General features: G+C 47.5%; 1 protein-coding gene across 2 annotated transcripts; it reads right to left on the bottom strand.

The window, feature by feature from the left end:
- FBXW5 (F-box and WD repeat domain containing 5) lies at positions 1 to 24,969 on the bottom strand. Of its 2 annotated transcripts, none has more exons than XM_063936173.1 (9): positions 24,853 to 24,969; positions 19,147 to 19,373; positions 7,461 to 7,618; positions 7,199 to 7,373; positions 6,965 to 7,113; positions 6,439 to 6,886; positions 2,355 to 2,502; positions 596 to 808; positions 1 to 428 (listed from the first exon to the last, which is right to left on the bottom strand). In XM_063936173.1, exons 2-9 carry the CDS (start codon positions 19,337 to 19,339, stop codon positions 182 to 184), a joined length of 1,731 nt encoding a protein of 576 aa, XP_063792243.1. In that variant the 5' UTR covers positions 19,340 to 19,373; positions 24,853 to 24,969; the 3' UTR covers positions 1 to 181. The 2 variants fall into 2 exon arrangements, with proteins under 2 accessions (XP_063792243.1, XP_063792244.1); XM_063936174.1 differs by lacking the exon at positions 24,853 to 24,969 and adding an exon at positions 24,799 to 24,823.
- Positions 24,970 to 25,996: the final 1,027 nt, after the last annotated feature.

Here is a 25,996-nt window from a genome sequence, read left to right as displayed (position 1 = left end):
TGAGCTCAGGAGGTGCTATAACCTGGGTTTATTCACTGAAGGATAGAAGAGGAGTTCTGGGGTCCCGGTACCTTTTACGTAAACTTGTCGCACTTCCAAAATATTTTCCGGCCCCTGAGTTGTTAGACACTCGTTAGCTGCGATGGAGGACGGAGGAAATAGTTTAGCATTAGAAGGCTGTTCATAGTGCAGGATCTCCGGTCTTGTGGGATGAAAGCTGAAGAGACGTCCTCAACAGTTCCTGGGAGTCGCGAAGGGCCCGAGTGGAGCGCCAAACTTTGATGGTAAAGTCATCGCTGGCGCTAAGCAGTAGCTCCTGGTCCACAGGGTTGAAAGCCACAGAGTTGACCACGTCCTCGTGCGGCAGCGTGGCCAGGCAGACGTTGTAATGGCGGTCCCAGACGTAGCCGCATCGATCTTCTGCGCCGCTGGAGCAAGAGAAAATAGATTAGTCGATGACGTCACAGATACTTCTAATACTGTCCGTTATGAAAATTCCGTTGATGAAACGAAAGTTCCACAACAATAAAGTTAAACTTATTACTCACTACAAAAGGGGCAAGCAATTATATATATGTGTGCGCCTTGCGCTTACCTGGCCACAAAGTCCTTGCTGACGTCTAGGAAGATGAAGAAGCACTCATTATTCGGAGTGTAGGCACGGTGGGCTCGTAGAGGCTCCTTCACCTCTCTAAGGGTCCTCAGGTCAAAGACACGAAGTTCAATTTCTTCAGCTATGGGCGGAGGACACATGGGGTCGGAGATCACACAGTCGCGAGGCCAGGACCGGCAATTAACATACAAATACCTAGCAAGGCCAAGTGAGAGATTAATAACTGCTCTCCCCTACGCTTTGCATACAAACGCTGTACTATCAACTCAAAAACACAGGGCTCGATTCAGAGGTGACCCAGCACAGCAGCCACAGTGGCCATACCTAGAGAACGTTACCAGGGAGACTCTGTGCCAGGCAGGGGCAGCACGAGCAGCTGATGGTGCGTCAATGGTGGAGTAACTGGATCCCCTAGTGTACTTGGGTAAGTGCGTCGCAGGTAATGCACAATGGGGAATGCTTGCACTTGCAGGTGCAGAAAGAGTAAAGGGTAAATTCATCAAAAATGTATTCATCTAATTAAAATAATTATCCTGGGTACAGCAGGGAAAACCTGAAAGTTGAAGCAGGAGTTCCACCTGAAATCACCTGTTGAACTATCAGAACACACGTGTGACAGACAGCTGACCTTCTTCAGGATCATCGATAACATCGATACCAAGCTTAACTACACATTTATATCAATTCTGGGTGGGACGTCTTATTTCATGCATCCCAAGTTCAGTGTAAGCTTTCTAATTAATCATACATATATTTAACTGGCGTTACCCTTAAACTTTTTGGGTGAAAAATATTTCAGGCAGACCCCAAGTGTGCTGTACACATTCATTGTAGAATCCACGAGCCCCAAAATTCAGAATGGGGTCTCACCTCTGGGACCCCCTGTGTTAATTGTATATCACCCTTCACACATCTTCTGATTTATTGGAAATGAGGCATTTGTGACAAAACCCCCCCAATGGATGACTATTTCCCGGCCATCTATAGGGTCCAGGAGGAAGTGCCCAGAGACCTGAACAGAGAAGCCGCAATGCAGCGGATAATGTCAGGGATTCTAGGAACATTAATAATATTGGGAGAGGGTCGTCTCGAGCTGTCACCTTTGTCCAGAGAATCTGGAGAAGCCGCATCGTCACCGGCAGAAATCGTCTATTTTACCCAAATCACAACTATGAAATAGATTTAAGCATCAGAGGACACTTGTGGTCATTCCGAGTTGATCACTCGCAGTTTTTAGCAGCCGTGCAAACGCTATGCCGCCTCCCACTGGGAGTGTATTTTAGCTTAGCAGAAGTGCGAACGAAAGGATCGCAGAGCGGCGGCAAAGTTTTTTTGTGCAGTTTTAGAGTAGCTCAAAACCTACTCAGCGCTTGCGATCACTTCAGACCGTTCAGTTCCTGTTTTGACGTCACAAACACGCCCTGCATTCGCCCAGCCACACCTGCGTTTTTCCTGGCACGCCTGCGTTTTTCCGAACACTCCCTGAAAACGGTCAGTTGACACCAGAAACGCCCACTTCCTGTCAATCACTCTGCGGCCAGCAGTGCGACTGAAAAGCTTCGCTAGACCCTGTGTGAAACTACAACGTTCGTTGTAATAGTACGTCGCATGTGCGCATTGCGCAGAAGTGCATTTTTTTTGCCTCATCGCTGCACAGCGAACGAATGCAGCTAGCGTTCAACTCGGAATGACCCCCACTAACCGTAGTGATGGCTACAATACATATAGAGGGCACGCGTACCTGTGGTCAGGAGAAAGACGCATGCCAATGATGTGACCATGAATGTTGATGATGTGGTCAAGAGCATCGAAGAACTCGTTGGGGCCACGCTCTTCGCCCAGTACAAACCCTTCTGTGCTCATCTGATGAGGAAGGAGCCGCTTAATACCTGTGGGAACACAGACAAAGCTAAACAATCGCCGAACAGCTGCCATAAAGCAGTGCCGTTATATACGGCTCTATAGGAAAATGTATATATTTTCCATATAACTTATTTTGCAGCGCATTAAATGGGTTGTCTGTTCTCGGATAACTTTCATGCACTGGCTCGTACATGGGCTCCTCCTACTTTTACTGTTACATTGACTCTCTAAATCAGGGGTGGGCAATTATTTCAGCTGGTGGGCCACTTAACACTTTCAGTGAATATTCGAGGGCCGCACACAAAATATCTTGTATATACAATACCTATCACATTGGAAAATCATTGGAAATTGGGACCAGCTCCTGCAGGTCTTGGGCACACTTAAGGGCCCTACACACTGCACAACTGGCTGCTGAGCTGCCCGATGGCTGATACGGCCTTCAGACGACCCAGCGGCGGCGGGGGGAAGTGGGTGGTGATGGGGGAGGTGAAGTTTCTGCACTCCCCCCGTCACCCGGCCCCATAGCACTGCATGCTAATATAGACAATATTGTCCATATTGGCTTGCAGGCATAAACAAGCCGGCACCAATGATGAACAAGCGCGGGGCCGTGCATCGTTCATCGTTGGTGCATACACACTGAAAGATATGAACGATATCTCGTTCATTAATGAACGAGATCGTTCCTATCGCTCAGTGTAATCGGCCAGTGTGTAGGGCCCCTAATACAGAAGTTACACTTCTATAAAATCACACTTCTAAAAGGTAAATGTGTCACAAAATCACCAGGTCTCTCCATAGGAATAGATCTCAGAGTTTAACACAGCATGATATTATGCTGCATCATACACACATACGCCCTATACTCGGCACCCCTGCACCCCTTGCCAGCTATTTGTGTGCTACCAGGGGCGTAACTAGACCTTTGCGGGCCCCACAGCAAGATTTTTAAAAGGCCCCCCCGTGTGCGCTCCGTAGAGAGTGAGGGGGAGTGGGTGGTGGGCTGAGCGTGTTGGGGGACAGAACAGCAAAGAGGGGGTGGGTCCCACAAAGGTACATACAGTGTGTGTGTGTGTACCGTATTTGCCGGCGTATAAGACGACTTTTTCCCCCTGAAAAACATGCCTCCAAGTGGGGGGTCGTCTTATACGCCGGGTGTCGTCTTATACGCCGGGCGGGAAGTCGCCCGGCGTGGGAAGTCGCGAAACAGGGGCGTGACCTAGCATAAGGGGGCGTGGCCTCGCGGGCGGACCCCCGTTTTCAGCAATGGTGGTTGAGAAGATGATGTTGGCTGCCCCTTTCCCCACTTCCCCCGTGAAGTGCCTCTATCTGTACGGTGAGTGTACGGGTGAAGCTGTGTGAAGTCCGGCTCCTACACAGGGACAGGAGCCTGGTGCTGCACGTATTGTTACAGTGCAGCACCCGGCTCATGTCACTGAGCAGGAGCCGACATTCAGCAGTGACAGGCGGACATCGGCAGCACTTACAGTATAAGAGATTTGGTATGCATAAGAAGGGGGGGGGTGGACAGCGGCTTAGGCAGGGGGGACAGCGGCAGCACTGCAGGGAAGCTGCAGGTGAGGGGGGCTTAATACTGGTACTACAGGGCAGACCAGACAGCTGCTAGTGACAGAGAGACGTCAGGGACCAATCCAATCAGGCTTTGTATACAGCCAACAGCCAACCACAGTACTGCACCATTGTACAGTACAGTATAGCATAGCAAAATGCCTGCCTGTGTTTCTGAGAAATCAAATCAAATCTGATGTTCTTTTACGTTTTATTTGGTGTGTGGAAGGTGTGCGGAAGAGGGGGTAGTCTTATATGGCGAGTATATAACAAACTCTATATTTTGAGTGGAAATGTTGGGGGGTCGTCTTATACGCCCAGTCGTCTTATACGCCGGCAAATACGGTATATGTATATGTATATATATATATATATATATATATATATATATATATATATATATATTCCAAAAGCGGCACTCTGAATATGAAGTATGGACCACCATTCTTACATCAATATTTCAGAACTATTTATTCAGTTCTTATATCAGGATACATATCCTGACGAAAGAACTGAATAAATAATTCAGAAATGGTAATGTAACAAAAGTAGTTCCATACTTCATACTTTAACACAGACGATATAGAAAATAAATATATACAGTATATATATATATATATATATATATATATTTAAAAAAAAATAATTTTATATATATATATATATATATATATATATATATAATATATAATATATATTATCACACACACACATTTACATATACAGTCCCCGGAGATTATGGACCTTGTTCGGCAGGGAGCTCCGTTTTTCTGTGCCCAGATCACCCAGCAGCGTGAGCGAGTGTCAGCGTCTGGGAGACGGGAGTGCGGCCAGGAACTCACAGCTGCGGCGGAAGTGCGGGCGGGGACATAGAGTGGCAGCGGCGGAGAAGCTACTTGTGTGCTGTAACCTAACGTGACGGTGCAGGGGAGCAGCAGCCGGCAGGCCCCACGCGTCTAGGAGCGAGCTGCTGTACAGCAATGACAAGCAGCTCAGCTGCTCGGGCCGCTTGTCATTGCGCATTGGAGGGGGGCAGCGGGCCAGACAGGATCGGATCGCGGGCCGCATCCGGCCCGCGGGCCGCCTGTTGCCCACCCCTACTCTAAATGACCTACGCGTTTCGCTGCTTATTTTATTATGTATGTCGTACACGTTTCGCTGCTTATTTTATAATGTATGGCCTACGCGTTTCGCTGCTAGTTTTAGAATTTAGTATGAAGTACAAAATGATTGGACACATATTAATGAATACAATAGGAAATCTGCTAAATATGTTCAACTGTATATTAACCACTGGATGGCCGAAGGAGGGGCTTCACCCCTTCACAACCAGTCCATATTTCATTTTCTGGATGTGTCAAATTAAATGGTAATACCGTTTTTCGTTTTATGACTCATTCGACCTTAGTTAGTTTTATATTGTCTTTGCCTAGACAGACAGAGGTTTATTTTGTAGCAAACTTAAATATCTATTGATTATTATTTGTGAAGTGTTACCTAGGAGAATGCAAGCAAAATAACTAAGAAAATATAGCGTCTTAGGAATGTTGCCATAGTTACATGAATGATATTAGTACAGTCACCGAATTCTATAATCGCAATTTAATGTATTGGTTCTCCTGAGTAAAGCAATGGCAGATAAGTACTTTATTCAAAGTACAACATAGTTATAGGGCGCAAGAATAAAAGTTGTTTTTTCAAACTGTGTTTGGTATCCTCAGGGTGGCTGATGGGCTGAGAAAGGATTTGGATGGGTGAAAGGAATTTTGGTCCACAATTTTATATGGTTTATACAGTTTTTTAAAAAATTTTACAATTTGTTTCTTTTTTGTATATCATTTTTTATTTGCGGCATCAAGGAATACGGGAGCAGATACATAATGAGACAAAATAAACCTTGGCTTGATAGGACCCAGCAGTTAGAGAACCTGGCTAAGAAAACAAGGTTATAATATTTAATTATTTTTGGGGAGGACACAGGTGCAGGGGGACATAGGTCATCTCTCTCCATCCCTACCACAAATGTAAATAACTTCTAAAAGGGATCAACTGCTACTGAGAAGCCGGGCAGCCGCAGGGTCTAACAATAGTCTCAGCCTCTAAAGGAGGAAGATCCACTGGTTAAAGAAGCATTGTCACTTTTTACAGGCAATCTCACAGCTGTAGCAAATGATGCCCCTGAACCAAAGAGCATGGTTCCGTGCACCCACGGCTGGAACAGCGACAGCTAGGCTCTAGAGTCAGGATAACAAAACATGAGGCTACACCACATTTTGGCATTTTACCGGACATAGGAAATTGATAAGCTGCGAGAAAGCTGTTGGCGGCTATTTTTGGCATCCAGTTCGCCTGTAATTCATTTTGGATTCCCATTTACAATTGCCACGTACCTATCTGATGGGGTGAGTAGGTGAGGCAGCCGGTGGTGAAGATCAGGTACTTCCTGCTTACGGTTTCCTCCTTGGCGTTAGGGCTTTGTGGTCGCCTTGTCCTGTATTTTGCGTACAACTGGGCCACCTTGGTCTCAAACTGCTCAACGGTCAGCGGAGGTGGGGGCGGCTCCACCTGGTCTTGGCCTCCGTCGTCCATGAAGAGCTGAAGAGCAGCCGCAATCTCCGCATCATTTCCGACAATGTCCCTTTCTTCTTCGTCCTCCCCGGCGCTGTCCACCTCAGCCGGCTGTGGAGGGCTTTTTTGCGTGGCCTCTTCCACCTTCTCTCCAGCCTCCATCAGCAGATCTGGTGAATCAGCCACCATCACCATACGGATGGTGCTACTGTTCAGGTTCTGAATCTTGAAAAGTCTCTTCACCACATTCAGGTTCTCAGACTCCACATCCTGGGGACACAGCACAAATGTAATGACCCCATACGTCATCACTAAGCCTACGTTCCCTCTGCCGAGCCTAGCGCTTACCTGAAAGGCCTTATTTAACCACAGCACAGAGCAAGAAGTGACCCGGCCCATGCGGTGCAGGTTCCCGGAGATGAGGTGGGTGTTATTAAGCCAACAGCCAAACACGTCATACGGTTTATTTCTAACTCGACTCAAAAGGTTAAATCCATCTGCAAGTGAAGGGAAATGTAAGTCCTTCTGGTAATACTAGGTGTTTCCACGCCTGCAAAGTGGCAATGTTGCCCCCCGCCTTACCTAGGCTGAAGACTGCGATCTCCCCCGCAGTTGAGTTGTGAGGCCCCACGAAGACCCCAGACACCAGGAGGAGCGTGTCGTCAGAATTAAACTGGGAGAACTGAGTGTAGCTCCAATGGTGGGGTCTCATGTTGGCGCTGTGCAGGAGGGATAGGGGGTGTTTGGTGCTCCAGATCTGCAGAGGGACAACAGGAAGAAGGATCAGGACCAAACCATTCTCTATGCAATCAGGGCAACAGCGCAAGAGGTGGGGTCTCCTCACCTTGACTGTGCAGTCCTTAGAGCAGGTGGCGCACAGGTCCCCCGAGTGTGAGAAGCTGATGTGCAGGACCTGGTCCGTGTGCTCCTGGAGTCGCTGCACCTCCACGCACGGGGCCGTGTCACGCAGACGCTGGAACTCCTCATACCAGGAGTCCGTGCCTGTCACCAACACAATGAACACTTGATTATTTTATATATATATATATATATATATATATATATATATATATATATAGGATGTGGTGTAGACCCAATTATGCGCTATATATGAGCTGCAAACCTTATGACGTACTCTCTGTTAGCTAGAGTACAGATAATAGGATACAAAAATACAGAATGTCAAAGGGAGCTGTATATGTTGCTTGTGTAAAATACTCTTCCGGATTATGACCACAAAGTGATAAAATAACACTTGGTTTATTCACATATTATCTATGCACATTATACTTTGATAAACATAGATTATCACATAAAAATCAAATGGTGAACATATTTAAAATACAGATTCCAATTTTGTTGAAGACATGATATAATCAGTGTATTCCATCCAATAGTATTATATACAGGATGTCTGATGTTCTCACAGAAAAACCAAACCCGGCGCGTTTCGTCCCAAAGGACTTCATCAGGGGTTCATGTCAATCAATATTGGAAGAGTTATGGGGGAAAGAAACCGATTTAGCGGTAATGTTGTTCCCACAAGTAAATTCAGACACTGCTGTTCAGGAGAGCTTGTCACTATTCAAAGCTGGACCAATGGTGAACACTGGTGCACTCAGCGTGATTTTGTTTTGATTTTAATTCCTTGAATTTACTTGTGGGAACAACATTACCGCTAAATCGGTTTCTTTCCCCCATAACTCTTCCAATATTGATTGACATGAACCCCTGATGAAGTCCTTTGGGACGAAACGCGTCGGGTATGGTTTTTCTGTGAGAACATCAGACATCCTGTATATAATACTATTGGATGGAATACACTGATTATATCATGTCTTCAACAAAATTGGAATCTGTATTTTAAATATGTTCACCATTTGATTTTTATGTGATAATCTATGTTTATCAAAGTATAATGTGCATAGATAATATGTGAATAAACCAAGTGTTATTTTATCACTTTGTGGTCATAATCCGGAAGAGTATTTTACACAAGCAACATATACAGCTCCCTTTGACATTCTGTATTTATATATATATATATATATATATATATATATATATAATATAAATAAACAGGATACTGGTAGGAAACATTTATGAAGAGACCACTCATAATTGTGTATTGTAAGTCACAAACGCTGTCTGCAACATTTTCTGTAATACAATTTTACAATGCAGGACACACATCAATCACACTGGTGTTATACACATTTTACAAATATGTTACTGTGATGATACAATCATTCTGTCTCTTGGGTTCCCCACAAGACTGCATCTCCCTCAGGATTGCTGTAAATTGGATCCCCTGAACAGACTGTTATTTCAGCGGGATCCGGTTAAGGATTAGGTTTAGGCTGCGGGGAGGGTTAGGCTTAGGTTTAGGCTGGGGGGAGGTAGGTATACTTACCTTCCCCTGTCGGGATTACAATCATCAGGATGCTCTGGTCAGTATTCTGACCACCGGCATCCTAAACGCTGGCAAATTAATCCCAACCCATTCCAGCGATCGGAGCGTTATATCATTATTGGCTATAAATATTCACTTTATGTACTGCAGTGCCCCCTAGTGGCATTTCCAGTTATTTTGCCCTCTCCCCAAATGTCTCTCATTTTGAGGCTACACGAACTATGGGGGTAATTTAGACCTGATCGCAGCAGCAAATTTGTTAGCAGTTGGGCAAAACCATGTGCACTGCAGGTGGGGCAGATGTAACATGTGCAGAGAGAGTTAGATTTGGATGGGCTATATTGTTTCTGTGCAGGGTAAATACTGGCTGCTTTATTTTTACACTGCAAATTAGATTTCAGTTTGAACACACCCCACCCAAATCTAACTCTCTCTGCACATGTTACATCTGCCCTACCTGCAGTGCAGCATGGTTTTGCCCAACTGCTAACAAATTTGCTGCTGTGATCAGGTCTGAATTACCCCCATACGACCAGAGCCGGCCATAGGCATAGGCAAACTAGGCAATTGCCTAGGGCATTTGATATGCCTAGGGGCATCAGCAGCTTCTGCTGATTAAAATGATATGCGGCATGCTTATATTCTGTGTGTAGCATTTCATATGCAGATACAGCCACAGTCTCCCACAGTATATAGGCATGCTGCATATCATTTTAATCAGCAGAAGCTGCTTGTGCATCCTAGCCACATAGTAATGCAAATAAGATCCATTTTCATAAAAAAATGTGCCCGACATTAGCAATGAGGCAAGATTTATGAGGACACATCTGTATTCAAGCAGAGGCAGAGGTCACAGTGTTAGTGGCAGTGTGAGTGCTGTGTGCATGTGAGTGGGATGATTGTGCAGTAGTGTTCAGAATATGTGTAAGGAGCATTATGTGTGTCATGTAAAAATGCATTAATAATGTGCAACATATGTGTAAGGGGCACTATGTGTGTCATTATGTGTATAAGGGCATTAATAATGTGCGGCATATGTGTAACAGGGTACTACTGTATGTGTGTCATTATGTGTATAGGGGCACTAATATTGTGCAGCAAATGTGTAGGGGGCACTATGTGTCATTATGTGTATAAGGGCATTAATAATGTGCGGCATATGTGTAAGGGACATTATGTGTAAAAGGGCATTAATAAAGGTTGTCATAATGTGTAAGGCACATTATGTTTATAAGGACATTAATAATGTGTCTCATATGTGTAAGGGGCATTACTGTGTGGCATTATGTGTATAAGGTGCTCTACTATGTAGCGTTGTGTATAGAAAGGGCACTACTGTGTCGTCTAATGTGAATAAAGAGCAATAGGGTGTGGTGTAATGTGAATAAGGAGCAATTCAGTGTGATGTAATGTGAATAAGAGGCTCTACTGTGAGGAGTAACGTTTATAAGGTAAAGTGACACTACTGTGGGATGTAATATGAATTATGGACACTATCGCATGATCAAATGTGAATAAAGTTGCAGTACTGTGTGGCGTAATTGGAATTGGTGTTACTATTGTGTGGCCATGCCCCTTGCTAGCAAAAACACACCCCTTTTTGGGCTGTGTGCAAACTGTTCCTATTCAAAATATAGGGGGTACAAACCCCAAAATAAGGACTGCTATGGATGAGGGGTGATGGTGCTGGGAAAGAGGTGCAAGGTCAGAGGCGGAACCAGCGGTGGTGCTTGGGGGGCACCAGCCAAAATCTTGCCTAGGGCATCATATTGGCTAGGGCCGACTCTGCATACGACATTGGGCTGCTCGCTGATAACACAGCTCTAGATAGGAGATGACACAGAGGAGACACTGCCGGCGCCTCCCTTACTACACACTAACAAGGGGACAGTTCAGTTCACAATCATCAATGCTGGTTAGCAAATCTGAAGACACATTAAGAGAATCTTTTTTTTCAAGGTTATTTCCTCTCTATTCCTGCAGCAGTTGCCAGCGGCAACCAGCACTCATGTAACGTCTTGTACTACAGCGATCTGCATTATTCCCTTGTTCGTAATTGTTATACAGAGAGGGGTGGCTTGGGCCTATAGTGAGCTCCTGGGCACAGGCATCTACTTCCCGGTGGAAGGATACTGTCACATGACCAGCCACCAGGAAGCACACGTCCAGATCGATACGGAATCGCCATGTCTGTATTTAATACAGAAAATAATTGGTAAAATAATATTGATCTTCCCCAAGATATTGGGGTTATTGTTCACTAATCCTGAAGGGCCGGTTTTTCAAAACTCTGTGCTATTTAAAATAAGAATTTACTTACCGATAATTCTATTTCTCGGAGTCCGTAGTGGATGCTGGGGTTCCTGAAAGGACCATGGGGAATAGCGGCTCCGCAGGAGACAGGGCACAAAAAGTAAAGCTTTTCCAGATCAGGTGGTGTGCACTGGCTCCTCCCCCTATGACCCTCCTCCAGACTCCAGTTAGGTACTGTGCCCGGACGAGCGTACACAATAAGGGAGGATTTTGAATCCCGGGTAAGACTCATACCAGCCACACCAATCACACCGTACAACTTGTGATCTAAACCCAGTTAACAGTATGATAACAGAGGAGCCTCTGAAAGATGGCTCCCTAAACAATAACCCGAATTAGTTAACAATAACTATGTACAAGTATTGCAGATAATCCGCACTTGGGATGGGCGCCCAGCATCCACTACGGACTCCGAGAAATAGAATTATCGGTAAGTAAATTCTTATTTTCTCTATCGTCCTAGTGGATGCTGGGGTTCCTGAAAGGACCATGGGGATTATACCAAAGCTCCCAAACGGGCGGGAGAGTGCGGATGACTCTGCAGCACCGAATGAGAGAACTCCAGGTCCTCTTTTGCCAGGGTATCAAATTTGTAGAATTTTACAAACCTGTTCTCCCCTGACCACGTAGCTGCTCGGCAGAGTTGTAATGCCGAGACCCCTCGGGCAGCCGCCCAAGATGAGCCCACCTTCCTTGTGGAATGGGCCTTAACAGATTTAGGCTGTGGCAGGCCTGCCACAGAATGTGCAAGTTGAATTGTGTTACAAATCCAACGAGCAATCGACTGCTTAGAAGCAGGCGCACCCAACTTGTTGGGTGCATACAGTATAAACAGCGAGTCAGATTTTCTGACTCCAGCCGTCCTTGAAATGTATATTTTTAAAGCTCTGACAACGTCCAACAACTTGGAGTCCTCCAAGTCGCTTGTAGCCGCAGGCACTACAATAGGCTGGTTCAGGTGAAACGCTGATACCACCTTAGGGAGAAAATGCGGACGCGTCCGCAGCTCTGCCCTATCCGAATGGAAAATTAAATAAGGGCTTTTATAAGATAAAGCCGCCATTTCAGATACTCTCCTGGCGGAAGCCAGGGCCAGTAACATAGTCACTTTCCATGTGAGATATTTCAAATCCACATTTTGTAGTGGTTCAAACCAATGGGATTTGAGGAAATCTAAAACTACATTTAGATCCCACGGTGCCACCGGAGGCACCACAGGAGGCTGTATATGCAGTACTCCTTTGACAAAAGTCTGGACCTCAGGGACTGAGGCCAATTCTTTTTGGAAGAATATTGACAGGGCCGAAATTTGAACCTTAATAGATCCCAATTTGAGACCCATAGACAATCCTGATTGCAGGAAATGTAGGAAACGACCCAGTTGAAATTCCTCCGTCGGAGCACTCCGATCCTCGCACCACGCAACATATTTCCGCCAAATGCGGTGATAATGCTTCGCGGTGACTTCCTTTCTTGCCTTAATCAAGGTAGGAATGACTTCTTCTGGAATGCCTTTTCCTTTTAGGATCTGGCGTTCAACCGCCATGCCGTCAAACGCAGCCGCGGTAAGTCTTGAAAGAGGCAGGGACCCTGTTGAAGCAGGTCCCTTCTCAGAGGTAGAGGCCACGGATCGTCCGTGACCATCTCTTGAAGTTCCGGGTACCAAGACCTTCTTGGCCAATCCGGAGCCACTAGTATCGTTCTTACTCCGCTTTGCCGTATGATTCTCAATACCTTTGGTATGAGAGGCAGAGGAGGAAACACATACACCGACTGGTACACCCAAGGTGTTACCAGCGCGTCCACAGCTATTGCCTGCGGATCTCTTGACCTGGCGCAATGTCTGCTGAGGAAGCCTGCTTCCCAGTTGTCCACGCCCGGGATGAACACTGCTGACAGTGCTATCACGTGATTCTCCGCCCAGCGAAGGATCCTGGCAGCTTCTGCCATTGCACTCCTGCTTCTTGTGCCGCCCTGTCTGTTTACATGGGCGACTGCCGTGATGTTGTCCGACTGGATCAACACCGGTCTTCCTTGAAGCAGAGGTTCCGCCTGGCTTAGAGCATTGTAGATTGCTCTTAGTTCCAGAATGTTTATGTGAAGAGACTTTTCCAGGCTCGACCACACTCCCTGGAAGTTTCTTCCTTGTGTGACTGCTCCCCAGCCTCTCAGGCTGGCGTCCGTGGTCACCAGGATCCAATCCTGTATGCCGAATCTGCGGCCCTCCAATAGATGAGCCCTCTGCAACCACCACAGAAGAGATACCCTTGTCCTTGGAGACAGGGTTATCCGCAGGTGCATCTGAAGATGCGACCCTGACCATTTGTCCAACAGATCCCTTTGGAAAATTCTTGCATGGAATCTGCCGAATGGAATTGCTTCGTAAGAAGCCACCATTTTTCCCAGGACTCTTGTGCATTGATGTACAGACACCTTTCCTGGTTTTAGGAGGTTCCTGACCAGGTCGGATAACTCCTTGGCTTTTTCCTCGGGAAGAAAAACCTTTTTCTGAACCGTGTTCAGAATCATCCCTAGGAACAGCAGACGAGTTGTCGGCATTAATTGGGATTTTGGAATATTCAGAATCCATCCGTGCTGCTTTAGCACCTCTTGAGATAGTGCTAATCCCATCTCTAGCTGTTCTCTGGACCTTGCCCTTATTAGGAGATCGTCCAAGTATGGGATAATTAATACGCCTTTTCTTCGAAGAAGAATCATCATCTCGGCCATTACCTTTGTAAAGACCCGAGGTGCCGTGGACAAACCAAACGGCAGCGTCTGAAACTGATAGTGACAGTTTTGTACAAGGAACCTGAGGTACCCCTGGTGTGAGGGGTAAATTGGAATGTGGAGATACGCATCCTTGATGTCCAAGGATACCATAAAGTCCCCTTCTTCCAGGTTCGCTATCACTGCTCTGAGTGACTCCATCTTGAACTTGAACTTCTTTATGTACAGGTTCAAGGACTTCAGATTTAGAATAGGCCTTACCGAGCCATCCGGCTTCGGTACCACAAATAGAGTGGAATAATACCCCTTCCCTTGTTGTAGAAGAGGTACCTTGACTATCACCTGCTGAGAGTACAGCTTGTGAATGGCTTCCAAAACCGTCTCCCTTTCGGAGGGGGACGTTGGTAAAGCAGACTTCAGGAAACGGCGAGGTGGATCTGTCTCTAATTCCAACCTGTACCCCTGAGATATTATCTGCAGGATCCAGGGATCTACCTGCGAGTGAGCCCACTGCGCGCTGTAATTTTTGAGACGACCGCCCACCGTCCCCGAGTCCGCTTGAGAAGCCCCAGCGTCATGCTGAGGCTTTTGTAGAAGCCGGGGAGGGCTTCTGTTCCTGGGAAGGAGCTGCCTGTTGCTGTCTCTTCCCTCGACCTCTGCCTCGTGGCAGATATGAATAGCCCTTTGCTCTCTTATTTTTAAAGGAACGAAAGGGCTGCGGTTGAAAAATCGGTGCCTTTTTCTGTTGGGGAGTGACTTGAGGTAGAAAGGTGGATTTCCCGGCTGTAGCCGTGGCCACCAAATCTGATAGACCGACTCCAAATAACTCCTCCCCTTTATACGGCAAAACTTCCATATGCCGTTTTGAATCCGCATCGCCTGTCCACTGTCGCGTCCATAAAGCTCTTCTGGCCGAAATGGACATAGCACTTACCCGTGATGCCAGTGTGCAGATATCCCTCTGTGCATCACGCATATAAAGAAATGCATCCTTTATTTGTTCTAACGACAGTAAAATATTGTCCCTGTCCAGGGTATCAATATTTTCAATCAGGGACTCTGACCAAACTACCCCAGCACTGCACATCCAGGCAGTCGCTATAGCTGGTCGTAGTATAACACCTGCATGTGTGTATATACTTTTTTGGATATTTTCCATCCTCCTATCTGATGGATCTTTAAGTGCGGCCGTCTCAGGAGAGGGTAACGCCACTTGTTTAGATAAGCGTGTTAGCGCCTTGTCCACCCTAGGAGGTGTTTCCCAGCGCTCCCTAACCTCTGGCGGGAAAGGGTATAATGCCAATAATTTCTTTGAAATTATCAGCTTTTTATCAGGGGCAACCCACGCTTCATCACACACGTCATTTAATTCTTCTGATTCAGGAAAAACTATAGGTAGTTTTTTCACACCCCACATAATACCCTGTTTAGTGGTACCTGTAGTATCAGCTAAATGTAACGCCTCCTTCATTGCCAAAATCATATAACGTGTGGCCCTACTGGAAAATACGGTTGATTCGTCACCGTCACCACTGGAATCAGTGCCTGTGTCTGGGTCTGTGTCGACCGACTGAGGCAAAGGGCGTTTCACAGCCCCTGACGGTGTTTGAGGCGCCTGGACAGGCACTAATTGATTGTCCGGCCGCCTCATGTCGTCAAACGACTGCTTAAGCGAGTTGACGCTATCCCGTAATTCCACAAATAAAGGCATCCATTCTGGTGTCGACCCCCTAGGAGGTGACATCCCCATATTTGGCAATTGCTCCGCCTCCACACCAATATCGTCCTCATACATGTCGACACACACGTACCGACACACAGCAGACACACAGGGAATGCTCTACACGAAGACAGGACCCACTAGCCCTTTGGGGAGACAGAGGGAGAGTCTGCCAGCACACACCAAAAAAGCGCTATATATGACAGGGATAGCCTTATAATAAGTGCTCCCTTATAGCTGCTTTATATATATCAAAATATTGCCATTAAATTTGCCCCCCCTCTCTGTTTTACCCTGTTTCTGTAGTGCAGTGCAGGGGAGAGACCTGGGAGCCGTCCTGACCAGCGGTGCTGTGAGAGGAAATGGCGCCGTGTGCTGAGGAGATAGGCCCCGCCCCTTTTCCGGCGGGCTCGTCTCCCGCTATTTTGTGAATCCAGGCAGGGGTTAAATATCTCCATATAGCCTCTGGGGGCTATATGTGAGGTATTTTTAGCCTTTTAATAGGTTTTCATTTGCCTCCCCGGGCGCCCCCCCCCAGTGCCCTGCACCCTCAGTGACTGCGTGTGAAGTGTGCTGAGAGGAAAATGGCGCACAGCTGCAGTGCTGTGCGCTACCTTTAGAAGACTGCAGGAGTCTTCAGCCGCCGATTCTGGACCTCTTCTTACTTCAGCATCTGCAAGGGGGCCGGCGGCGCGGCTCCGGTGACCATCCAGGCTGTACCTGTGATCGTCCCTCTGGAGCTGATGTCCAGTAGCCAAGAAGCCAATCCATCCTGCACGCAGGTGAGTTCACTTCTTCTCCCCTCTGTCCCTCGTTTCAGTGATCCTGTTGCCAGCAGGAATCACTGTAAAATAAAAAACCTAAGCTAAACTTTCTCTAAGCAGCTCTTTATGAGAGCCACCTAGAATTGCACCCTTCTCGGCCGGGCACAAAAATCTAACTGGAGTCTGGAGGAGGGTCATAGGGGGAGGAGCCAGTGCACACCACCTGATCTGGAAAAGCTTTACTTTTTGTGCCCTGTCTCCTGCGGAGCCGCTATTCCCCATGGTCCTTTCAGGAACCCCAGCATCCACTAGGACGATAGAGAAATATACTTTGCTCAGCCTGAATAGCGTTCTGACACTACCTCGTCCCTGTTACGGTGAAATGGAGATTTTTATTCGGGGTTCCACGTCGCTTGAAGGTCTTCAGGCAATGACCCCTGTACAGCCGGGGTCCTAGAACGCACACAGCAGGTCTTCTTGCCTATAAGAGCCGTTTTACCCATAAGACTCTATGCGTCTACCGGTACTGGGATGCCTACCAGGACTTACTCCACTGGCGGTAGTATGAGCTCAACCCCAAAGTGATCTGAATCAAGGCCGGCAGGAAATGAAACCCTAAGATGCCTAAGAGGGCAGCAAGGATGGACGGGGAGAAGGGAAGGCAAACTATGGCTAGGTAACTGAAACTAAAGTACTGAGGGGAGAAGGGACTGCCGGGCCAGGGAGAGGTTATACTAAGGAGAGTTAACACAAAAGATACCCCTAGCTGGGGATAACCTCCGGGCTAGGAGGAATGGTAGAAAAACTAATACAAAAGAAAGGCTTTAGATCTATAATGTTGCTTGGTAACACTATGGAAGGCTGGTACGGAGCTGAATCTGGACACCAGAGCTGACACTGTCGCAGCGTGCTGAGCGATCTGCGGACGGAGACTGGAACACAGTGATGAAGGCTCCCGTACCAACCAGGAACTCTATGACCAGCACGCAGCGCAAGGCAGATTCAGAAGAGACAGGAGCCAATCACCAGCCTCCTGCAGCCAAGCCTCCAGAGATCACTAATCCCATGCAGCTGCTACAGCAATTACACAGACAGCACATGTAACAGTCCCCTCTTCAGCACGCAACTAGTCATCAGTATGGACATAGGGGCTAATTCAGACCTGATCGTAGCCGTGCAAAATTTTGCATGCACGGCTACGATCAGCCACACTGACATGCGGGGGGAAGCCTAGCACAGGGATAGCCCGCCCCGCATGTCTGGCCCTCCCCCCGCCGCACAGGTGCAAAAGCATCACACAGCGGCGATGCTTTTGCACCTGAAGAGTAGCTCCCCACCAGCGCAGCTTCTGCACGCCGGCAGGGAGCTACCCTTTCACTCTCCGGGCTGCAGCGGCTGCGAATGACATCACACAGCCACCGCGGCCCGCCCCCCACAAGATCCGTGCACGCCCGCGTTGCCCGGACCGCGCCAACAAAATGGCGGCCCAACGCCGCCGGCCCACCTTCTCCCGCCCAACCAACGCCTCTGCCTGATTGACAGGCAGAGGCGATCGCTGGGCTGAGATGCCGATCGCATCTCTGGCATGCGCCGACGCACTGCGGCGCCTGCGAAGTTCAGACCTGATCGCCCGCTGGGTGAAAACGCACAGCAGTGATCAGGTCTGAATTAGCCCCACAGACCTGGGCCCAGATACGTAGAGGAAAGGACACAATCACATAATCATCGTCTACCCGCAACTCGTTACTAAAAGACATAGGGAGGCTTGTCTTGTAAAAGATTATTACGCCAATGACGTTGTGCCATTTCTAAATGAATTAGGTCAGTTTTGGAAGACACACATGAAGTCTGTATATAAAAATGACAGCGTCTGCAGGGGATGAAGGATCTAGCAAGATCTAGAAAGAGCCGGGCTGCTGACACTAAATACGGGCTGGGGACCTCATGTTACGTCCACATGCCAAAAAACAAATAATTATTATATTTTTGTTTTGCGGAAATGGAAATGAAAATGTAACGGACGGAGAGGGGTGAAATCTGGTCTGCGGGCTGATGCAGGGAATTTCTCCTGGTGTGTGTGGAAAGGTAGGGGGTTTGGGGAGCAGCCTACTGCAAGGCCTCCTCGGTAGCTGACTTGTTCATCTTGCCAATATATAACCTGCAGAGTACTGTATATGATATCATAGAAGGATATTCTATCTGTAAGTAATTACTTACAACCAGATCTGCGCGCATCTCCTCACATGCAGGGGGCCACCCAGCATCTGAGACGGGCCGCCTCACAATGTGTCCGCCATTTGATTTGCGGACGCATCAAACTTAGGTTGACCTCTGGCAAAGCGGCCTGGCTGCGCTGGCAGCTGCCATTTCTGTTCATCGGATCCCCTTGCGTGACGTCACACAGCCGCTCTAAAAACGGTCGTGGCATGCCCACCGCGAAGCACTTCAGCAACACACCCACAAGACGGACCATCCCCGTACGTCCGCAGGGCCACCGCTCAGGAACGCCCTATGCATTCGCTCAACTGCGTCTGACATCAACACTGAGTCCGGCAGACTTAGCCCCTGGGTGCCCGACTCTCTCACTTACCTGGGTAGCGATGAATGTGCCGCTGCACTCGGTAATGTCTATAGAATAACTCCTTCCACAAGAAATCATCGCGGGAAACAGAGTACCAGCGTCGGCACACCAAGCCGGCAGAAAGCAGGTCGGCAGGCCCCAGGCTCAGGAATATCTGGTAGAGGATACTGTCAGGGAGGAGGGAGGGACCCACGTCGTCCATAGTGTCATTCTGTCATCTTTAGCCGGACTGGTACCTGTGAGAACAGGAAGACTGTACAGTGCAGGAACACTGATGCCGCCTGCTCACTGAGACCTGAATAATACTCATTACAGCCCAAAATGAGGACGATTGGGAAACGGAAAGGAGGGAACAGGGAAATTAATGGAGGTCACAGAGAGTCTTAATGCTGAGAAGGAGGGATGTACATGGCTGTATACTGTATAGGGCTGAGGGATATACATGGCTGTATACTGTATAGGAGTGAAGGGTGTACATGGCTGTATACTGTATAGGGGTGAGGGGTGTACATGGCTGTATACTGTATATGGGGAGGGATTTACATGGCTGTATACAGTATAGGGGTGTACATGGCTGTATACTCTGTATACTGTATAGGGTTAAGGGGTGTACATGGCTGTATACTGTATAGGAGTGAGGGGTGTACATGGCTGTATACTGTATAGGGGTGAGGAGTGTACATGGCTGTATACTGTATATGGGGAGGGATTTACATGGCTGTATACAGTATAGGGGTGTACATGGCTGTATACTCTGTATACTGTATAGGGTTAAGGGGTGTACATGGCTGTATACTGTATAGGAGTGAGGGGTGTACATGGCTGTATACTGTATAGGGGTGAGGGGTGTACATGGCTGTATACTGTATATGGGGAGGGATTTACATGGCTGTATACAGTATAGGGGTGTACATGGCTGTATACTCTGTATACTGTATAGGGTTAAGGGGTGTACATGGCTGTATACTGTATAGGAGTGAGGGGTGTACATGGCTGTATACTGTATAGGGGTGAAGGGTGTACATGGCTGTATACTGTATAGGGGTGAGGGGTGTACATGGCTGTATACTGTATAGGAGTGAGGGGTGTACATGGCTGTATACTGTATATGGGGAGGGATGTACATGGCTGTATACTGTATATGGGAGAGGGGTGTACATGGCTGTATACTGTATATGGGTGAGGGATGTACATGGCTGTATACTGTATAGGGGTGAGGGGTGTACATGGCTGTATACTGTATATGGGAGAGGGGTGTACATGGCTGTATACTGTATATGGGGAGGGATGTACATGGCTGTATACTGTATATGGGAGAGGGGTGTACATGGCTGTATACTGTATATGGGTGAGGGATGTACATGGCTGTATACTGTATAGGGGTGAGGGGTGTACATGGCTGTATACTGTATATGGGAGAGGGGTGTACATGGCTGTATACTGTATAGGAGTGAGGGGTGTACATGGCTGTATACTGTATAGGAGTGAGGGGTGTACATGGCTGTATACTGTATATGGGTGAGGGGTGTACATGGCTGTATACTGTATAGGAGTGAGGGGTGTACATGGCTGTATACTGTATAGGAGTGAGGGGTGTACATGGCTGTATACTGTATAGGGGTGAAGGGTGTACATGGCTGTATACTGTATATGGGGAGGGATTTACATGGCTGTATACAGTATAGGGGTGTACATGGCTGTATACTCTGTATACTGTATAGGGTTAAGGGGTGTACATGGCTGTATACTGTACATGGGTGAGGGGTATACATGGCTGTATACTGTATAGGAGTGAGGAGTGTACATGGCTGTATACTGTATAGGAGTGAGGGGTGTACATGGCTGTATACTGTATAGGAGTGAAGGGTGTACATGGCTGTATACTGTATATGGGGAGGGATGTACATGGCTGTATACTGTATATGGGAGAGGGGTGTACATGGCTGTATACTGTATATGGGTGAGGGATGTACATGGCTGTATACTGTATAGGGGTGAGGGATGTACATGGCTGTATACTGTATATGGGAGAGGGGTGTACATGGCTGTATACTGTATATGGGGAGGGATGTACATGGCTGTATACTGTATATGGGAGAGGGGTGTACATGGCTGTATACTGTATATGGGTGAGGGATGTACATGGCTGTATACTGTATAGGGGTGAGGGGTGTACATGGCTGTATACTGTATATGGGAGAGGGGTGTACATGGCTGTATACTGTATATGGGAGAGGGGTGTACATGGCTGTATACTGTATAGGAGTGAGGGGTGTACATTAATGTATAGGACTGAGGGGTGTACATGGCTGTATACTGTATAGGGGAGAGGGGTGTACATGGCTGTATACTGTATAGGGATGAGGGGTGTACATGGCTGTATACTGTATAGGGGTGAGGGGTGTACATCGCTGTATACTGTATAGGAGTGAGGTGTGTACATGGCTGTATACTGTATAGGGGAGAGGGGTGTACATGGCTGTATACTGTATAGGAGTGAGGGGTGTACATGACTGTATAGGGGTGAGGGGTGTACATGGCTGTATACTGTATAGGGGTGTACATGGCTGTACACTGTATAGGAATGAGGGATGTACATGGCTGTATACTGTATAGGAGTGAGGGATGTACATGGCTGTATACTGTATAGGGGTGAGGGATGTACCTGGCTGTATACTGTATAGGCGTAAGGGGCGTACATGGCTGTATACTGTATAGGGCTGAGGGGTGTACATGGCTGTATACTGTATAGGGCTGAGGGGTGTACATGGCTGTATACTGTATAGGGGTGAGGGGTGTACATGGCTGTATACTGTATAGGGGTGAGGGGTGTACATGGCTGTATACTGTATAGAGGTGAGGGATGTACATGGCTGTATACTGTATAGGGGTGAGGGATGTACATGGTTGTATACTGTATATGGATGAGGGGAGTACATGGCTGTATACTGTATAGGAGTGAGGGGTATACATGGCTGTATGCTGTATAGGAGTGAGGGGTGTACATGGCTGTATACTGTATAGGAGTGAGGGACGTACATGGCTGTATACTGTATAGGGCTGAGGGGTGTACATGGCTGTATACTGTATAGGGCTGAGGGGTGTACATGGCTGTATACTGTATAGGGGTGAGGGATGTACATGGCTGTATACTGTATAGGGGTGAGGGGTGTACATGGCTGTATGGTGTTTAGGGGTGAGAGGTGTACATGGCTGTATACTGTATAGGAGTGAGGGGTGTACATGGCTGTCTGCTGTATAGGGGTGAGGGATGTACATGGCTGTATACTGTATAGGAGTGAGGGGTGTACATGGCTGTATACTGTATAGGAGTGAGGAGTGTACATGGCTGTATACTGTATAGGAGTGAGGGGTGTACATGGCTGTATACTGTATAGGAGTGAGGGGTGTACATGGCTGTATGCTGTATAGAAGTGAGGGGTGTACATGGCTGTATACTGTATAGGGGTGAGGGGTGTACATGGCTGTATACTGTATAGGAGTGAGGGGCGTACATGGCTGTATACTGTATAGGGCTGAGGGGTGTACATGGCTGTATACTGTATAGGGCTGAGGGGTGTACATGGCTGTATACTGTATAGGGCTGAGGAGTGTACATGGCTGTATACTGTATAGGGCTGAGGGATGTACATGGCTGTATACTGTATAGGGGTGAGGGATGTACATGGCTGTATACTGTATAGGGGTGAGGGATGTACATGGCTGTATACTGTATAGGGGTGAGGGATGTACATGGCTGTATACTGTATAGGGGTGAGGGGTGTACATGGCTGTATGGTGTTTAGGGGTGAGAGGTGTACATGGCTGTATACTGTATAGGAGTGAGGGGTGTACATGGCTGTATACTGTATAGGGGTGAGGGATGTACATGGCTGTATACTGTATAGGAGTGAGGGGTGTACATGGCTGTATACTGTATAGGAGTGAGGAGTGTATATGGCTGTATACTGTATAGAAGTGAGGGGTGTACATGGCTGTATACTGTATAGGGGTGAGGGGTGTGCATGGCTGTATACAGTATAGGGGTGTACATGGCTGTACACTGTATAGGAGTGAGGGATGTACATGGCTGTATACTGTATAGGAGTGAGGGATATACATGGCTGTATACTGTATAGGGCTGTACATGGCTGTATACTGTATATGGGAGAGGGATGTACATGGCTGTATACTGTATATGGGAGAGGGGCGTACATGGCTGTATACTGTATAGGGGTGAGGGGCGTACATGGCTGTATACTGTATAGGGCTGAGGGGTGTACATGGCTGTATACTGTATAGGGCTGAGGGGTGTACATGGCTGTATACTGTATATGGGAGAGGGATGTACATGGCTGTATACTGTATATGGGAGAGGGGTGTACATGGCTGTATACTGTATATGGGAGAGGGGTGTACATGGCTGTATACTGTATAGGGCTGAGGGGTGTACATGGCTGTATACTATATATGGGAGAGGGATGTACATGGCTGTATACTGTATATGGAAGAGGGGTGTACATGGCTGTATACTGTATAGGAGTAAGGGGCGTACATGGCTGTATACTGTATATGGGAGAGGGATGTACATGGCTGTATACTGTATATGGGAGAGGGGTGTACATGGCTGTATACTGTATGAGTGAGGGGTGTATATGGCTGTATACTGTATAGGAGTGAGGAGTGTACATGGCTGTATACTGTATAGGAGTGAGGGATGTACATGGCTGTATACTGTATATAGGAGAGGGGTGTACATGGCTGTATACTGTATAGGAGTGAGAGATGTACATGGCTGTATACTGTATAGGAGTGAGGGATGTACATGGCTGTATACTGTATATGGGACAGGGATGTACATGGCTGTATACTGTATATGGGGAGGGGTGTACATGACTGTATAGGGGTGAGGGGTGTACATGGCTGTATACTGTATAGGAGTGAGGAGTGTACATGGCTGTATACTGTATAGGAGTGAGGGGTGTACATGGCTGTATACTGTATAGGAATGAGAGGTGTACATGGCTGTATACTGTATAGGAGTGAGGGGTGTACATGGCTGTATACTGTATAGGGGAGAGGGATGTACATGGCTGTATACTGTACAGGAGTGAGGGGTGTACATGGCTGTATACTGTATAGGGGAGAGGGGTGTACATGGCTGTATACTGTATAGGAGTGAGGGGTGTACATGGCTGTATACTGTATAGGAGTGAGGGGTGTACATGGCTGTATACTGTATAGGGGAGAGGGATGTACATGGCTGTATACTGTACAGGAGTGATGGGTGTACATGGCTGTATACTGTATGGGGGAGAGGGGTGTACATGGCTGTATACTGTACAGGAGTGATGGGTGTACATGACTGTATAGGGGAGAGGGGTGTACATGGCTGTATACTGTACAGGAGTGAGGTGTGTACATGGCTGTATACTGTACAGGAATGAGGGGTGTACATGGCTGTATACTGTATAGGAGGGAGGGTTGTATATGGCTGTGTACTGTCTATAGATGAGGTATATACAGGGCTGTACATTTTGTATAACGTCGTGTAGACAGTACAGTTCATGTTTCTGATTGCACAGTATGTACAGCACTTCCCATTATGTATACAGTAGAGTGCAAGCTCCTCGGCCACCTCCTGTCAGGCAATATCACTACCTCCACCCGTCCTAGGGGTAGCAACTAAATCTAGTCCCCAGCCACAGCTCTCACCTTCACTTCCGCATCCTCCTGTCTGTCCTCCGCCCCTCTCTATGATCTGAGACTCTCTGCACCCCCCTAGCAGCTGAGCTCTATGGTCAGGGAGTCCACAGATACTGGATAATACAGCTCTGTGGGTGGCTGGTAAGACCAGGGCAGTCAGGAAGGAGCAGGGAGGGACAGGTGGTGTACTCAGCTGAGACACCCAGCTTTCCCCCCTGATACTCAGCACAGTGCAATGTATATGTATGTACAGTATCTATCATGGTCATCATAGTGCAGTGCTGCCACCTCATGGACAAGGATCTGCATGGCAGGCCTGGAACTCCATCTGATATGCAGTTTAGAAGCTACATGACATGCTGAGACTCTTAGTTCTACAACAGCTGGAGAGTCCCTGATTGCTAACCTGACAAAATAACCACAGAATGCAACTCTTAGCAATATGCCTAGCTATCGCCATAAGTTGCACACCCTGTCAGTACATACATACCTCCCAACATTGCAAATTTCACTTTTGTGACAGATTGCTCTAAAAATGAGGTGCCTGAGTTCCCCGCGGGAGCATGCCCAGCACCTCTGTGGCCGGCCCCTATCCTGAGAACACCCCTGCTTGCCACTGGCATGTGCAATACTAAAGAGGCATCACTCAGATCTCCCAAATGTGGCGGATTCTGGGCTTAGGTGGTCATTCCGAGTTGTTCGCTCGCTAGCAGTTTTTAGCAGCCGTGCAAACACTATGCCGCCGCCCACTGGGAGTGTATTTTAGCTTAGCTGAAGTGCGAACGAAAGGATCGCAGAGCAGCGGCAAAGTTTTTTTTGTGCAATTTCAGAGTAGCTCAAAACCTACTCAGCGCTTGCGATCACTTCAGACTGTTCAGTTCCTGTTTTGACGTCACAAACACGCCCTGCGTTCGCCCAGTCGCGCATGCGTTTTTCCTGGCACGCCTATGTTTTTCTGAACACTCCCTGAAACCGGTCAGTTGACACCCAGAAACGCCCACTTCCTGTCAATCACTCTGCGGCCAGCAGTGCGACTGAAAAGCTTCACTAGACCTTGTGTGAAACTACATCGTTCCTTGTAATAGTACGTTGCGTGTTGCGCGTGCGCATTGCGCCGCATGCGCAGAAGTGCTGTTTTTTTGCCTCATCGCTG

The sequence above is a fragment of the Pseudophryne corroboree genome, chromosome 8 (genome assembly GCF_028390025.1).
Source record: "Pseudophryne corroboree isolate aPseCor3 chromosome 8, aPseCor3.hap2, whole genome shotgun sequence".
NCBI lineage: Eukaryota > Metazoa > Chordata > Amphibia > Anura > Myobatrachidae > Pseudophryne > Pseudophryne corroboree.
This window is presented reverse-complemented; position numbering and strand designations above follow the sequence as displayed.

Excerpts from the sequence above, each read along its gene's own strand:
- FBXW5 (XM_063936173.1), bottom strand. The coding sequence starts at position 19,339 with ATGGACGACGTGGGTCCCTCCCTCCTCCCTGACAGTATCCTCTACCAG. Across the intron at positions 2,503-6,438 it reads CTACTCACCCCATCAGATAG|GTATTAAGCGGCTCCTTCCT; the intron begins GTACGTGGCAAT and ends GTGTTCCCACAG. Across the intron at positions 429-595 it reads AGCAAGGACTTTGTGGCCAG|CGGCGCAGAAGATCGATGCG; the intron begins GTAAGCGCAAGG and ends CTCTTGCTCCAG.